The 17250-nt window shown below is 42.2% G+C and overlaps 1 protein-coding gene across 1 annotated transcript in view; it reads right to left on the bottom strand.

The window, feature by feature from the left end:
• The window catches only part of LOC140421846 (calcineurin subunit B type 1), a 79388-nt gene that overhangs the window by 42696 nt on the left and 19442 nt on the right, over positions 1-17250 (bottom strand). Inside the window, exon 2 of the mRNA XM_072506829.1 lies at positions 14181-14220. Within this exon, the coding sequence (XP_072362930.1) occupies positions 14181-14220 (40 nt within the window). The remainder of the gene's footprint in view (positions 1-14180; positions 14221-17250) is intronic.

Below are 17250 nucleotides of genomic sequence, written 5' to 3'. Positions count from 1 at the left end.
CAGCTGGCTGGGCAACAAACGCCATTTCCGCCAGCTGGCGGGGCAACAAACGCCATTTCCGCCAGCTGGCAGGGCGGAAATCCCTCCGGCGTCGGCCTAGCCCCTCAATGTTGGGGCTCGGCCCCCAAAGATGCGGAGCATTCCGCACCTTTGGGCCGGCGCGATGCCCGTCTGATTGGCGCCGTTTTTGGCGCCAGTCGGCGGACATCGCGCCGTTGGGGGAGAATGTCGCCCCATAAATGAAAGAGGGAAGAAAAATCAAATGGTAGAACCAAGGACAAAGCCTTCGTAAGAAAGATTTGATCAAAAGATGATTAATAGGTTCCAAAATGAATCGTTCCATTAACTATTAAAATTTCACTCATTTACGATTATACGTAATGTATCATTGGAATTTCAGACTCAAAAAGATAGTTTGTGTTTAAATTACTTTCAGTTAATCAAATTTTACTCTCCACCATTTTGCCAATGTCAAAGCTTTATTATGTTTTGGTATTGACTGTTTGGTTTGGCTGACAAGTAAATACCTAATAAGCAAAATAGAATCAGTACGCTATAAATCTATGCTTTAGCAGGGATATAAACTTCACCTCATTTACCTCAACCAGTCCTGCAGAGATAGGAAAAGCAAGCAATATTGGTTTTGTGTTACATTTTTAGGGTCTGATGGCAGATTATCTATACAATCTCCTCTTCATATTCATTCTGGCATAGTTCCACCAATTCATGATTAAATTCCCATATTCTATGCATTTGTTTAATGAGAAGTTTAATCTGCATTAGAAATTATTCAAGAAAGGTGGCTCAGTGGTTAGCACTGCTACCTCACGCCACGCAGAACCCGGGTTCGATCCAGGCCTTAGGTCGCTATCTGTATGGAGTTTGCACATTCTCCCAGTGTCTGCGTGGGTCTCACCCCCACAACCAAAGATGTGCAAGGTAGGTGAAATGGCCACGCCAAATTGCCCCTAAATTGGGAGAGAAAAAAAATTGGGCACTCTAAATTTATTAAAGAAAAATATGAAATTATTCAAGAAAATACCATCCTCATTGGAAAAGATTGCAAGTTTATCAGAGCACATGCTGACAAAAACTAAAATGCACCTGGTGACCATGCCTGAAATCAAGGCCAGGTCATTAACAACTTTGTTTTGCAGAAGTTGCACTACTGCTATCACCTGTCTGACAATAGTTTCAGAGGAAAAAAATCAATCCAGAAAGCATCATATTACAGGCCTCCTTTCATTAGCAACATTCATAACCTGAGCAATTAAGAGTAAATTGTGGCCAAGGTGCAGATTCAGCAACATCGTGCAAACACAAAAACTGAAGAATTAGCAAAAGCATTCTGAGCACAGTGGGGAGAAAAAACGCTTAAAAAGCACATGAACACCAGCTTACAGGTTGAATGCTCTATTCTGTATATACAAAGTTATAAATAAAACATTGAAACCCAGAACTGCCACACAAGCTATTCTATCAATGGAGTAATATTTAATTGAGCATCAGGTTTCCATTTTGGACTACAGCGAGCCACATTTACAAACAGCGACATCAAAATACCGCTGTAGGGCAAAACTCATGCATATTATTTACAAGCAAATTAGAAGTACAGGTTATTGAATGTTCAATAAATTGACTTATTTACTATCCACTTACAAAGACGGACCAAAACTGTAAACATAATGACCCAAACATTGCTGCAGAAGGGCGCCTCTCAGCATGCAGATATTTTCCTGCACCCTTCTGCTCAAAAGCAATTTCCCGTGACTTGCTGAACGTACAAGCTAATGTCATGATTAAACTAATGGGGAAGTTAGAACCTTTATGAACAGAGGGGCAAACCATCTATCACTTTAACCAAAGAAATTTAAGAATGGAGAGAGAAGCAGTGTAATGAGTGTGGATATATCAGTGACATCAAGATTTTCCATTTCCCCCTCTTATGCATCATGTGACTCCATTCCTGCACAAGTTCATCAAAACCCTCATCGATGCCTGTTAGCTCCAGACTCGACTACTTCAACGCACTCCTGTTGGTCTCCCACATTCTACCCTCTATAAACTTGGGTCATCCAAAACTCTGCTGTCTGGATCCTAACTTGCACCAAGTTCAATTCACACATCACCTCCCTGCACATTGATCTGGACTGTGCTCCTGTTAAGCAATGCCTTAATATTCAAATTCCTCCATAGCTTTGTCCTGCCCCCTCCCCATCTTTGCAACTGTCCTGCCCAACAGTTCTCAAATATCTGTGTTCCTCTAATACTGGCTGTGGATCTGGAGTCACAGGTAAGCAAAAACAGCAGATTTCCTCCCCTGAAGGACATCAGTGAGAACCAGATGGGTGTTTTTTGACAAAGGACAATGGTTTCATGGTCTTCATTGGATATTTATTGAATTCAAATTTCACCATCTGCCATGGCAGGATTCAAACCCAGGTTCCCAAAGCATTACCCAGTGCCTCTGGATAACTAGTCCAGTGATAATACCACAAAACCATTGCCTCCCCTCGTCTCTGGAGCATGTTTGACTTTTATCGCTTTGCTATCGATGAATTCAGCTGCATGGGCCCGAAGCTCTGGAATTTCACCCTAAACGTCTCTGCCTCCTTTGAAAAGCTCCTTGAAACCAATATCTTTAGCCAAATGTTTGATCAGCCAAAACCGGTTTGTGGTTCAGTGGCAAATTATGTTTGACAATCGCTTCCTTGAGACACTTTGAAACCTTTTACTCTAAGAACTATATAAAAGCCAATGGCTTTTGTTGTTACACCAAGCAATGCTGTCCAAAATTAAGCTGGAAGATTCCCTCCACATGTGATTTATCCTTTAAAATATCTAACTTATTTCAAAACGAAGTATCACAAAACATCCTAATTTTTAGCAAGAGAAAATACAAATCCTGCGACTTTCTGCAAAACGTGCCATGATGTTTGCTTTTGATGATCCCATAACAGACTGAAAGAAACCAGCTCCAAATAAAACTACAGTTTTTGCAGGTTTCTAAATGCCATGTTGCTATAATATATTTAACAGGAAAAAAATTAGCCCTTTAAAAAGAATCAAATTATGATATACTGGATCATAGTGTCAGCGGTTCATGAATATACTAAATACTCATAACAAAATGTATTCACTAAATGCCAGATGAAGGCTTTGAATTTATTCCCTGATGCTGCAATCAGATCTTTTGAAGAAACAGCCTGCATGATGAGAATTGAAAGTGTTTTATTACTTCTGGATAAAGGGATAATAATGTTACTGCGAAACTCATTACAAATAATTTGGCATCTTAAATTGGAGCCCAAATTCTCTACAGAATTTCCATCCTTCAAGGCTAAATTAGACAATTCAGCAGTGACCCATCAATCTATTTATTGACATTGTTGGGACAAAGCAATTAGAACAAGTTCATTGCCAGTGGAACTGCTAATTTTACAAACTACGCCAAGTGAACCTGAATCACATGTTCTTGACATCAGTACTGAAGCCAATAAAAACTATTTTAAAAACTACCACCAGGGTATTGAAGGGAAAAGGAGGGAGTGTGTTTAAAATGGGAGTATATTTAAAAAAAACAGATGTGGGCCATCTACGGTTTGATTTATGTTTCTTGTATGTCTGAGCAAAGAAGAAATGTCACGAGTTGTAGCATTCTCTTTTTTTTTTAAACAAATGCTCAATTTACAATGACTGAATCTAGATTGTGGAGATGACTTTGCTTTACCGCAAACCCACGGATAACCTCACGATGCTCCACTACTCCAGCTTCCACCCTAAACACATTAAAGAAGCCATCCCCTATGGACAAGCTCTCCGTATACACAGGATCTGCTCAGACAAGGAGGAGCGCAACAGACATCTACAGACGTTGAAAGATGCCCTCGTACGAACGGGATATGGCACTCGACTCATCGATCGACAGTTCCAATGCGCCACAGCGAAAAACCGCACCGACCTCCTCAGAAGACAAACATGGGACACAACCGACAGAATACCCTTCGTCGTCCAGTACTTCCCCGGAGAGGAGAAACTACGACATCTTCACAGCCTTCAACACGTCATTGATGAAGATGAACATCTTACCAAGGTCATCCCCACACCCCCACTACTTGCCTTCAAACAACCGCGCAACCTCAAACAAACCATTGTTTGCAGCAAACTACCCAGTATTCAGAACAGTGACCACGACACCACACAACCCTGCCATGGCAATCTCTGCAAGACGTGCCAGATCATCGACATGGATACCACCATTACACGTGAGAACACCACCCACCAGGTACGCGGTACATACTTGTGCCACTCGGCCAACGTTGTCTACCTCATACGCTGCAGGAAAGGATGTCCCGAAGCGTGGTACATTGGCGAGACCATGCAGACGCTGCGACAACGAATGAATGGACATCGCGCGACAATCACCAGGCAGAAATGTTCCCTTCCAGTCGGGGAACACTTCAGCAATCAAGGGCATTCAGCCTCTGATCTCCGGGTAAGCGTTCTCCAAGGCGGCCTTCAGGACGGGCGACAACGCAGAATCGCCGAGCAGAAACTTATAGCCAAGTTCCGCACACGAGTGCGGCCTCAACCGGGACCTGGGATTCATGTCGCATTACATTCATCCCCCACCATCTGGCCTGCAAAATCCTACCAACTGTCCTGGCTTGACACAATTCACACCTCTTTAACCTGAGGTTACCCCATCTCTGGATCTGTAAAGATTTAATCACCTGCTAATGCTCGCATTCCAAGCATTGTCTGGCAGCTTTGAATTTGACTATATATTTGTTTCTGGAACATACCTCTTCATTCACCTGAGGAAGGAGCAGCGCTCCGAAAGCTAGTGACATCGAAACAAACCTGTTGGACTTTAACCTGGTGTTGTAAGACTTCGTACTGTGAATCTAGATTGAAAGGCTAACAACATGAATATTTACTTTTTAGTGGGATATTTAAATTTTCTCTCTTGGTGAGATATACACTGCCTTTCTACTTTCTAATCAGTTTTGATTGAAACCATAATTCTCAACTGGATAACACAAAACTATTTTCCTCATCAAAAATGTCCTCTCATATAGAATTAAGAGTTATAACCATCCCGACAAATCCTCACCAACCCAACTCCATACTTTAAAAACTCCAAACTTAACTGTCCTGTTTCCAATCTGACCAATTTTACCCAGCACAGCCCTACATATATTCACCTCTCTCTCTACCTCCTCAGCTTTTGAGCTATCCTGACATTTAGTTCCCTCTGTCCCACAACTTTGAATGCACACAAAATCAAATTGAGCAAGAATAAACACAGGACTTGTAATTTTCACTTCCTGTCCTTCCAGTTGAATCTCCCTTCCAGCAGGACTCAAATCTTTGCATTTATTCCCATCCTCTGAGGGAGCCCCAGTGTTCCACTGCTCATTTTCATCCTCCTCCAATGCAGTGGCCAAACTTCAGAGCAAAATGTAGAACAAGATACTAATGTCCACTAACAAGGGCTTCAAATCCAAGTTTGACCCTCGATCTAGATCCCATTCATTCCTTAAGACAAGACACCGAGCAAAAGGGAAAAGGAGATAAAAAGAGGATCCAATTAGAGATGCAGCTCAACTTGCCCTGCACATGACTCCCAACAGAGATGAAGTAGCAGAAGCTAGACACCGCACCAACCCGCTGTAAACTATCCGAGGCGAACCTGCCACTGCAGCCCCTCACTGCATTAATTACCAGATTATATTGCATTGTTGAAAATATACAGAACAGCAACTGCAGCAATTGTATAAGCTAACAATCATTTGGGCTACAAATTAGATGTGATTCAAGTTACCTTTGATTGAAAGGAACATTCGTAAAATAGAAAACATATCCTCGAAAGGAAATAGTTACATTTAAAATTCAAATTATAATCTGTGTAGTTTAACCATTTAAATCTAATACTTATACAAAATCATGGGGTGACACCGGGGGGGGGGGGGGGGGGGGCACAGTATTTAGCACTGCTTCTTCTCAGCACAAGAGACCCAAGTTCAAATCCTGCCTTGGTTGACGGTGTGAAGTTTGCACATCTCCAGGTGTCTGCTTGGGTTTCCTCCGGGTGCTCCAGTTTCCTCCCACAGTCCAAAGACGCGCAAGTAAAGTGGATTGTCCATATTAAATTGCCCCTCAGTATCTAAAGATATGCAGGTTAGATGGGGTTACTGGGATACGGCGAGGGGGGAGGGGGGGGGTTAGGTAGGGTGTGCTTTTGGATGGCCGGTGCCAACTTGCTGGGCCAAATGGCCTCCTTCTGCACTGTAGGGATGCTATGATTCCATCCATCCTACCTGTGCAGCTCTTTCAAATAGTTATCCAATTAGTCCCACACCCCTGCTCTTTCTGCACAGCTAACAAATCTTTCCTTTTCAAGTATTTATCTTTTGATCAACTCCCACCACTCCGCAGTGCATTGCCGATCAATTCACTTGTGCAAAAGATAGCACGCATTATATTTACATCAGCAGCTACAGATCAAGTGAAAAATCTAAATGTTCTGTTATTTTATTGTATTGTGCAACTTAGATTCTAACTAAAACCTCAACCTGTATTGATACTCTTTCCCTCCGACCCATTCCAGTGATTTAACTGGCTCAAACCCACTAAAAAAGGGAATAGGGCGGCACAGTGGTTAGCCCTGCTACCTCATGGTGCGGAGGACCCAGGTTCAATCCCGGCCCCTGATCACTGTCCTTGTGGAGTTTGCACATTCTCCGTGTCTACGCGGGTCTCACCCCCACAACCCAAAGATGTGCAGGGTAGGTAGATTGGTCACGCTAAATTGACCATTAATTGGAATTTTAAAAAAAGAATTATAAGGGAAAGAATAGACAATAATAATAATCGCTTATTGTCACAAGTAGGCTTCAATGAAGTTACTGTGGCAAGACCCTAGACACCACATTCCGGCGCCTGTTCGGGGAGGCCGGTACGGGAATTGAACCACTTCTGCTGGCATTGTTCTGCATTACAAGCCAGCTGTTTAGCCCACTGTGCTAAACCAGCCCCTTAATAGTCAAATGCGGATGTATACAGATACGAGATAGCATGAGTTAAGTGAAAAATGGAGAGAACTATGGGGAGATATGAAGATAGGTATTCAGGAGATAAACAAAGACAAGTTAAATAAAAGATACAAATCTTTGAGGAACATCTCCAAAACAAGAAGTGTAGTCAGGAAGCATTTGTTCATAAAAACAAGTCGAGAACTTACTCCCCCAAAAAGCTATTCAATTGAAAATACCAAAGAGCAAATTGATCATTAGGAATGGTCGGAAAATAATATGAAACCAAGGTGGATAAATGGAGTTGAAAAACAGATCAACTATGATCTAATTGAATGGCAGAACAGGCTCAAGGGACTGAGTACATTTTATAGGAACAAAAGTAGACCAAATTGATGGTTTAACATTAAAGTCCAACATCTTTCCAAGTATAATCGATCATCTGATACATTGGGAATGCAGAAAGATGGTTTTAAAATTTACTCTTCACTGATGGGTTTTGCTACAAAATAACCCTGGCTTATAGATCTTATAAAATTGTCACATTGAAAAGTTAAACAAAATAGAAACACTCTAAGTTTACACCCCCTTCAATTCAACTTGAGAAAGTCAGGTCCAACTTTCTAAATATCACCGATCCAACTGTCCATTAAAAATTGATACAACCCATACAATCCAAACCTGGAACAGAAACTTCATTTTTAAGAATGCAGCTTTCATGACAAAGTACATAAGTGAGATATTTGGCTAACCATTAAAGTAGTTAGAGATTAATTAACAGGCCAGAAATAAACCACCTGTGTAATTTGCCAAGTGTTAAGCAAAACTCATGGGATTGTTTACATAACATTTAGTAACCATGGTTTTAACTCTGCTGGTGGGGTGAACAAGTACGTGCATCTCTTCAGACTAGTGTACTTTTCAAATCAAAATTATACATCAACAGCACAGAATCTGTTCCTGTAAACAAACAACTTTGGAACTGCAGCATGTAAAGCAAGCATATTTTAATGTAACTGTTATAAGCTGTTGAAAATTAGTTTGGAATCTATTTCCTCTTTCTTGTTTACCTCTACAATACCTTTTATTTTTACATACCTGAAGTTGAACAACCCTAAATTAGGTAATTCTTCAATCCTGCCAAATATCTCTAATCATGCCTGCAAAGGTGTCCAAACTATTGCCCATGTGTAATACCCATCCCATCCAGTAAAAACAGTGCCTCGTGAATTTATATTTATGGCTCGCTAGTTTCTGGTATTTGAACTTCAGAGGCCTAAAGGGTTAGAAAGTGTTGTTCGGTCAGCATGGTGGCGCAGTGGTTAGCAACGTTGCCTACGGCGCTGAGGATCGGGTTCAATCTGGGTCACTGGATCTGTGTGGAGTTTGCACATTCTCCCAGTGTCTGCATGGGTTTCGCCCCCACAACCCAAAGATGCGCAGATTAGGTGAATTGGCCACACTAAATTGCCCCTTAATTGGAAAAAAATAATTGGGTACTCTAAAGTTTAAAAAAAATAGAAAGTGTTGTTCTCGGTGTAATTGTCTCAATCAATAAATCTTAAATCAGAATATTGTTAGCATTGACAGCTTGAAATGTTAAACAAGGTAATGGGAATGCAACACTCCGAATGCAGCATGCAGGCACCATGGTATACATCCAAGAGGCCCATGAAGACAAAGCTTGGAAACCCCTGCACATCATCCTGAACAGTTTCCTCATGTAATGATAACCAGACAGAAGTATGCCGACTAAATCCTGGCAAAGACATTATGTTGATTCAATACAACTTAACGTGTTTTGGTAATATAACCTAATATCCTGTTGGGCAGCACGGTGGCGCAGGTGGTTAGCACTGCAGTCTCACGGCGCCGAGGTCCCAGGTTCGATCCCGGCTCTGGGTCACTGTCCGTGTGGAGTTTGCACATTCTCATCGTGTTTGCGTGGGTTTCGTCCCCACAACCCAAAGATGTGCAAGGTAGGTTGATTGAACACGCTAAATTTCCCCTTAATTGGAAAAAATAAATTGGGTACTCTAAATTTTTTTTTTTAAATAAAACCTAGTATCCCATTTGCTTTTTGATCAAGTAGGTGCCTGGTACAGATAGATTTATGGAAATTCATCACCTTAATAAGAAAACAGGTCTCCAAGCTGAGCTGCTGATAAATCCCACAAAAAGTTGTGCCAAATATCGCAGTTGTACAGTGGACAGACAACCTCTGACCGACTCTCCTTGGGAGCATCCACTTAAATATCTGAGCGTTTAGCCATAAATGAGCAACAGTCAAGGTTTAGCTCGAACTGAAATCAGCTACAAAAATGCAGATCAGTGGCAGATCACTGATAAACTTCACACTACGTCACTGCTGGTCCTACAGCTTGAGGTGCCATGAAGCTTCAATACAGAACACCTTCACTCTCTGCAACTCAATTACAATAGGGACCAAACCTTGGACATGAGGTTTTGCACTCATTCTCAGCCTCCAGGTACATTCCAGCTTCTGTCAAACTTGTTTCCGTGTTAGCTTCCTTATGCATATGTGGAATGAGCATTCACTTTCAATAAACTGGAAATATTTACAGAGGTTAATTCACAATGTGCCAAGTAGTTTAATGTTCTGAACGTTCAAATCTAATGTCATAGCCCAAGTTTGATCACCAATTATCTAATTCAAATCCTCGCATAAATGGCTTGTGGTGAGGCAAACTCTGCCCAAGGTGTTTAGTGACAGGTCAATGCAGATCATAATTTGTCCTTCTTCACAAATTCACCTCCCAGCTCAATCCTGTATCTTCACATGGGCAGGGATGATACTTATATATGGGGAGAAGTATATTATCCACCTCAAAGCTAAGGAATGGGAGAATTAAGACAGAATAACTTCCCTCACTTATATATTCCCATTTTTTCTGCCTTTCCCAAGAGAGTACAATCTGAAGGGTGTCCATAGCCAACTAGAATCAAAGCTGCACAAGTGATTCCTTCCTGGAGGCACTGGATTCATATCTATTGGAGCCCACATTATTACTAGACTATTATCTGCTTGGACAGATCAAACAGATTTAGTATGTTATTTTAGTGCCATCAAGGGTATTATCTCACAAAGGCCCAACACTGGTGGCCCTAGTCACTTATCACCAATCAGTGCTTGCCTGTGATCAAACCACACAATGTCAAGCATCAAAAGAAATCTCAGCTTTACCGTGCTCATCTTCTGGGTTCGGTGTAACAGATCATAGTGCTATGATCTGTTACTCATGGGTGAATTGTGTATTTTCAGCAAATTTGGCAAATCACTGCATTGAGTTTGGGCAACAAGAATTTTACCCAACGGCTGTGAATAGACAGGTTTATTTGACATGATATTTAAAGTTTTTTGCGATTCAACTACGCTGGCATTATTTTTTGATGAAAGCAACACTGTGTCATACACAACCCACAGGAAACTTAGTAAGTATCAAATTCCATAATCAAACCTCAATTATGATAATTCTCCTTTGTCCTGTCCATTTTCTTTCATTTGTAAGAAATGTTGAACAATTTTATGCACCCTAAATGTCTGTACTAACAGTAAAGAATTTCACTTTATTTTCTTTCATTTGTAGGCTTGTCCTGAAGAGGGCAATCTACTATTTTTTGTTTGAGATTCATTACTTGGCTCAGGTTGTTCAGGAACCTCAAAAATGTGAACACAAGGTCCAGGCCAGTTGGTTTTGGTAACCATCTAAGGGAACTAATTCCTTCTCATCCACTCTATCTCAGGCCCCTCATAACCTTGTACACCTCAATCAAATCTGTCCTCAGCTACCTCTGTTCTAAGGAAAACAACCCAGCCTATCCAATCTTTCCTCATTGATCCAATTTTCCAGTCCTACCAACATCCTTGTAAATCTCTTCTGTACTCTCTCCAGGGCAATTACATCCTTTATCTAATGAGGTGACTAGAATTGCAAACAGTACTCAAGTTGTGGCCCAGCTGTATAAAAGCTCCAGTTATTCTTATATTCTATGCGACAGCTAATAAAGGAAATTATTCCATGTGGTTTCTTAACAACCCCATCGACCTGTCCTGCTACCTCCAGGGATCTGTGGATGTTCACTCCAATGTCCCTCCCTTCCTCTCAGCATCCTCCCATTTGTCGTGTGTCTCTCTTCCTTGTTTGCCCTCCCCAAATGCATCACCTCACACTCCTTCAGGTTGAATTCCATTTGCCACTTTTCTTCCGACCTGACCAGCCCATTGATATCTTCCTGCAGTCTACAGGTTCCCTCTTCCCTATAAACCACGCAGCCAATTTTTGTATCATCTGAAAATATCTTGATCATGCCCTCTGCATTTAGGTTCAAACTTTGATATATACCAGAGAAGCAGGGGGCCTAGCACTGAGCGCTATTGAACCACACTGGAAACAGTCTTCCAGTTCCTAAACACCCGCAGTCAATCATTACCCTTTGTTTTCTGCCACTGAGCCAATGCCAATTTGCCCACTACTGAGGTCTGACTGACTGGCCTGTAATTACTTGGTCTTTCCCTCGCTCCATTTTTAAACAAAAGCAGACCTCCAATCTTCTCACATAACCCCTGCATAGAGTGGTTGATACGTATAGCATTGATGTATTCAAGTGGATGCTGAATAAGTAGATGAGGGATAACGGACTATATGTTGATGCAGTTGGATGGAATAGGGTAGGAGGTAGTTCATATATCAGGTTTCATCCTGTATAGAAGAATAGTATCAACCTCATTCTGTTGTACCTCCAAAGAAACAAATGTTATCAACATGTAAACCCTTGAGTTGGTGTCTTCTCCTCCCCTATCATGGGAAACATCCTCACCTATCCTGGAGCAGCTGCCTACAAGGAAAATACACGGTAAGGAAAAGAAACAAAGTACTGTTTTTAAAAATTAAATGAATCTGGTGTACTGCAAGCTAATCTCATGCAAGCTGCATCCAAGCACCCCACCCCATCACCATTTTTAAGTCGCAAGAAATAAGAAGAGCAGGGTCTGGAACTACAATCTGTCAGACTTCAAGGCGGAGTTGTGGTGTGGTGGATAAAGTAGAGTGCATAGAAATCAGAAGAGGGGCTAGGGGACTTTTAGGTAAAGGCTGAGCCACTGCAGTGCTTGATGAATAGAAGAAAGGAAATTATAATTTAAGGTGCATGGAAATATAGGAGGCCAGTATGTGAAAGGCACTTTGAAGGAGCAGTAGAAAGGATAAGAGTGTGAAATGCTACATAGTATATTCTGAGAATTAATCTGTGCTATCCATGAAGCAGTTATCTATTTCACTGGTTGACTATGTTTATAATAATGCTAAATCAGTCCTTCATGTAATTTTCATCAGGTCATTCTATAAGTTCTCATTCACCAAATCAGTGCCATAAAACCACTGCAATCCACAGAAATTAAACTGCACAGGGGTGCAGAAAATGCCAGAGAAAGATTAGTTGTAATTTAATATATAAGGAACAGGAAAGTCCACCAGCTAACCCAGTCAAGAATGTTTACCATCCTCCCAAAGTGCTGCTTATCCTAACACCCGAGAGCAAAATAAAGAGAGAAACCTCTGGGAAATTTCTTCACACATTCCAAGATAATCAAATAAGCCTCAGGTTGGTACTCATAATGCTTCAAGATATACATATAAATGAATTCTAAACAAACACATTTGTGAATAAACACAAAACTATTATAAATGGGCGAGGAAGAACAGTGTGATAAGATGATCTCATCTCATCTTTTATTTGGGTGGGTAGAGCCCCGCGGATCCGTATTCTTTTTTTACAGAAAGGAATAGACATTCAGGGATCTTGCATTACCCAACCTGTATCTTATTATTGAATAGATGCGGGGGTGGTATAAAGGGAAGGAGTCCACGTGACTGATGAAGGGGAATAACTGCAAGGAACCAGCTTGAAGGCATTAGTTAGGCTCCCCCTCCGCATTCCCCAATGAAATTGACTGTCAATCAGGTTGTGGTGGGCACCTTGAAAATATGGGGACAATTTAGACAACACTTTAAAATGGGTGCTGGGCCAATGTTGGCTCCAATCTGTGGAAACTATTGTTTTGTGCTGGCGGTTTTAGATTTGTCCTTTGAAGGGGGGAGGGGGGGGGGGGGTTTGGAGCGGATTGATGATTTGCTTGTTGATGGTAAATTCCTGAGTTTTGAGGAGTGGCTGGCTGGAGAAATATAGGCTCTCAAGGGCTAACCAGTTTAAATATTACCAGGTGCAAAACCTCGCACACAAGGAAATAGCTTCCTTCTCTTTGGCTCCCACTCCCTCGTCGATGGACAGAGTTTTTTCGGCAGCAAATGCAGGGGAGGGAGGTGTGTCAGAGATCTACACTCGGCGGATCAGATGCTGTTGGACGAGATAAAAAAAAAGAGTGGGGAGTTGAGTGAGGCCCAGAGTCAACTCTATCCCTTTGTGCGCTAGTCTCAGCCTGATACAATTCAAGGTGATGCATAGGGCGCATTTGACCCTGACCCGAATGAGAGCGGTGCTCTGGAGGCCCAGCCCATTACACCCATATATCCTGGTCTGGGTTCATGAACATTTGTGTCTCTTCAGCACCATGTCAGAAATTCTTATGGTTGACCTGGAACCATGGCTCGTTGGTAACTATTTTTGGGATCTCAAACTTACCAGTTACAGACAGGGGTGAGGGAGGATGCTTTTGCCTTTGCTCCCTTGATAGCCCGTAGGCAAGTTTTGTTTGGTTGAAAGTCTTAAACCCCGCCCAGTGCAGCAGCTTGGCTCGGCGACCTGATGGAATATTTGCAATTAGGGTTGGCTGAGAGGTCATACCTCAGCTGCCAGCTGTTTATTTCCTTTTTCAGAGAAATGACCACCATCAGATGCTTGGGGGTGGGGAGAGGGGGTATTGGGGATTGGTTGTTGTTTCTTTTGGGTTTATGGGGGGTGGTTGAAAGGATTGAAATATTGTTAACTGTTGTACATAGATGGTTGTAATGGTGATATGCTGAAAAATTAACTACATTTTTTAAAAACTGGAATGGGGGGTGGGTTGGGTGGCAGGGATATTTTTGCATATTGTATGAGCCTGGTTGAATATTTTGTGTAAACAAAGAAAATATTTTCTTTGAATAAAAACATTAAAAAACTTACAGTGTGAGCACATTTCCAGGGGATAGCTCGCTTCATTTCCCTGAAACAAAAAAAGTTCATAATTAATCTCAAACAAATAAATACAAATAGTGCATTTGTTAAAAGGTTGAGGTTTTGCATACATTTTCTTATTTCCAATTCGAAGTGACTTCATAGAAAACACTGCTCATTATGGGAACTTGAAACTTAAAGCAACGTGCCTCAATAACTACCGTCCAGTGGCCCTGAAGTCAATCTTAGTGCTTCGAGAGGTTGGTCATGAAGCACATCAACTCCATACTCCCAGGATGCATAGATCCACTGCAATTTGCATAAGGTTGAAACCAGTCCACAGCAGACACCATCTCGCTGGCCCTACACTCATCCCTGGAGCATCTCGACAACAACAAGGACTCCTACATCAGACTCCTATTTATTGACTACAGCTCTGCCTTCAATACCATAATCCCATCAAGCTCATATCAAAGCTCCAAAATCTAGGACTTGCTTCTCACTCTGCAACTGGATCCTGGATTTTCTGATCCACAGACCACATTTCGGACAGATATAGGAGCCATTTCTTCACACAAAGAGTGGTGAGCCTGTGGATGTCATTACCACAGAAAGTAGTTGCTGCTAAAACTTTGAATATATTAAAGAGGCGGCTAGATATCACACTTGGGAAAAATGGGATCAAAGGCTATGGGGAAAAAGCAGGATTAGGCTATTGAGTTGCATGTTCAGCCATGATCGTGATGAATGGCAGAGCAGGCTGGAAGGGCCAAAAGGCCTCCTCCTGCTCCTATCTTCTATGTATCTATATGTATCTATGTAATCAGTAAGAATAAACATCAACACCGCGTCCACGATAGTCCTCAATACTGGGGCTCCGCAAGGCTGCGTACTTTGCCCCCTACAGTACTCCCTATACACACACACGACTATGTGGCAAAATTTGGTTCCAACTCCATCTACAAGTTTGCTGCCGACACAGCCATAGTGGGTCAGATCTCAAACGAGTCAGAATACAGGAGCAAGATAGAGAACCTAGTGGAGTGGTGTAACGACAACAATCTCTCCCTCAACGCCAGCAAAGCTAAAGAGCAGGTCATTGACTTCAGGAAGCAAGTACTGTACACACCCCTGTCTGCATCAAAGCGACTGAGATGGAGATGGTTGACAGCTTCAAATTCCTAGCTGTGCACATCACCAAAAAGCTGTCCTGGCCAACCCACGTCGACGCTACCACCAGGAAAGCACAACACGCCTATACTTCCTCAGGAAACGAAGGAAATTCAGCATGTCCACACTGACTCTTACCAACTTTTACAGATGCACCATAGAAAGCATCCTACCTGGCTGCATCACGGCATAGTTTGGCAACTGCTAGGCCCAAGACCACAAGAAACTTCAGAGTCGTGAACACCGCCCAGTCCATCACACAAACCCGCCTCCCATCCATTGACTTTATCTACACCTCCTGATGCCTTGGAAAAGCGGGCCACATAATCAAAGAACCCCTCCCTCCCACCCAGCTTACTCACTCTTCCAACTTCTTCCATCGGGCAGGAAATACAAAAGTCTGAGAACATGCACAGACCGATTCAAAAACAGCTTCTTACCCACTGTTACCAGATTCCTAAACGACCCTCTTATGGACTGACCTGATTAATACTACACTCCTTTAAGTTCCACCCTATGTCGGTGTCTAGGTATTTACATTGTGTACCTTGTGCCGGTGTCTAAGTATTTACATTGTGTATCTTGTGTTCCCTTTTATGTATTTTCTTTTCATGTACTAAATGATTTGTTGGAGCTGCACACAGAAAAATACTTTTTGCTGTACCTCAGTACACGTGACAATAAACAATTCCATCCATTTAAACATTAGCAGCCACACTTGCTTATCCCTAACATGCTTATCCCCAACATGCAACAACTTCAGTCACATACCGTTAATATCACTAGATAACAAACTTCATGGAAAATCATTAAGTAAACTGTGCCTCTGATATTGCAGCATATATAAATAAAAGTCTATTTTCTCTTTCCCATCCTTTTCAATTCTTCATATCAGAGATTTTTTGTTAGTGCTTCAGAAAGTTCCACAAATTGCATTTACATTAATGCAGTAAAAAAAATCTCAAAGTGCTTCACAAGTTATCAAAAAAGCTGAAACTGAATCAAAGAACTAGATATTAGGACAGAGGGAGGCAGATTTAAGGAACATCTCAAGAAGAGGAAAGAGGTAGCAGCATTAAGGGAGGTGGAGGGGTGTGGTTGGTACGGCTCAAATAAATGTAAATGATGGAGCAAATTAGGGATGTGCAAGAAGGGCGGCACGGGGGGGGGGGGGGGGGGGGGACAGTGGTTAGCACTGCTGCCTCAGCGCCTGGGACCCAGTTTCGATTCCGACCTTGGGTGACTGTGTGAAGAGAAGTTTGCATGTTCTCCCCTCGCCTGCGTGGGTTTCCTCAGGGTGCTCCGGTTTCCTCCCGCAGTTCAAAGATGTGCAAGTTAGTTGGCCATGGGGTTACGAGAATAGGGAAGGGGAGTGCGCCTAGGTAGAGTGCTCTTTTTGTGGGTTGGTGCAGACTTATGGGCCAAATGGCTTCCTTCTGCACTGTACGGATTCTATGGAAAGCAGAACTGGAAGAACCTGGAGATCTTGGGAGGGTTGTAGATCTGGAGGAGGTTACAAAGACAGGGAGGGGCAAGGTCATAAAGGGATTTGAAAGTAAGTATAGAAATTATAAAATCAACCGAGACAGCGCAAATCAGTGAACATATATGATGGTTAATGTATGTTTGATGGATGATATGAAAATTGGCGGGCTGGTAAATAGTGAGGAGATAGCCTTCGATTACAGGAGGATATAGATAGGCTGATCAGTGGCAAATGGAATTCAATCCAGATAGGTGTGAGGTGATGTACTTCGGCAGGACAAACAAGGCAAAGGAATTCATGATAAACGGCAGGATCCTGGGATGCACCCAGGATCAGAGGGATCTTGGTGTGCATGTACACTGGTCCATTAAGGTAGCAGAGCAGGTGGATTCAGTGGTTAAGATGGTATATGGTATTCTTGCC

This window comes from Scyliorhinus torazame, chromosome 1, assembly GCF_047496885.1.
Source record: "Scyliorhinus torazame isolate Kashiwa2021f chromosome 1, sScyTor2.1, whole genome shotgun sequence".
Taxonomy (NCBI): Eukaryota; Metazoa; Chordata; class Chondrichthyes; order Carcharhiniformes; family Scyliorhinidae; genus Scyliorhinus; species Scyliorhinus torazame.
Note: the sequence above shows the minus strand (reverse complement) of the source record. Positions and strands in the feature narration are given on the sequence as shown.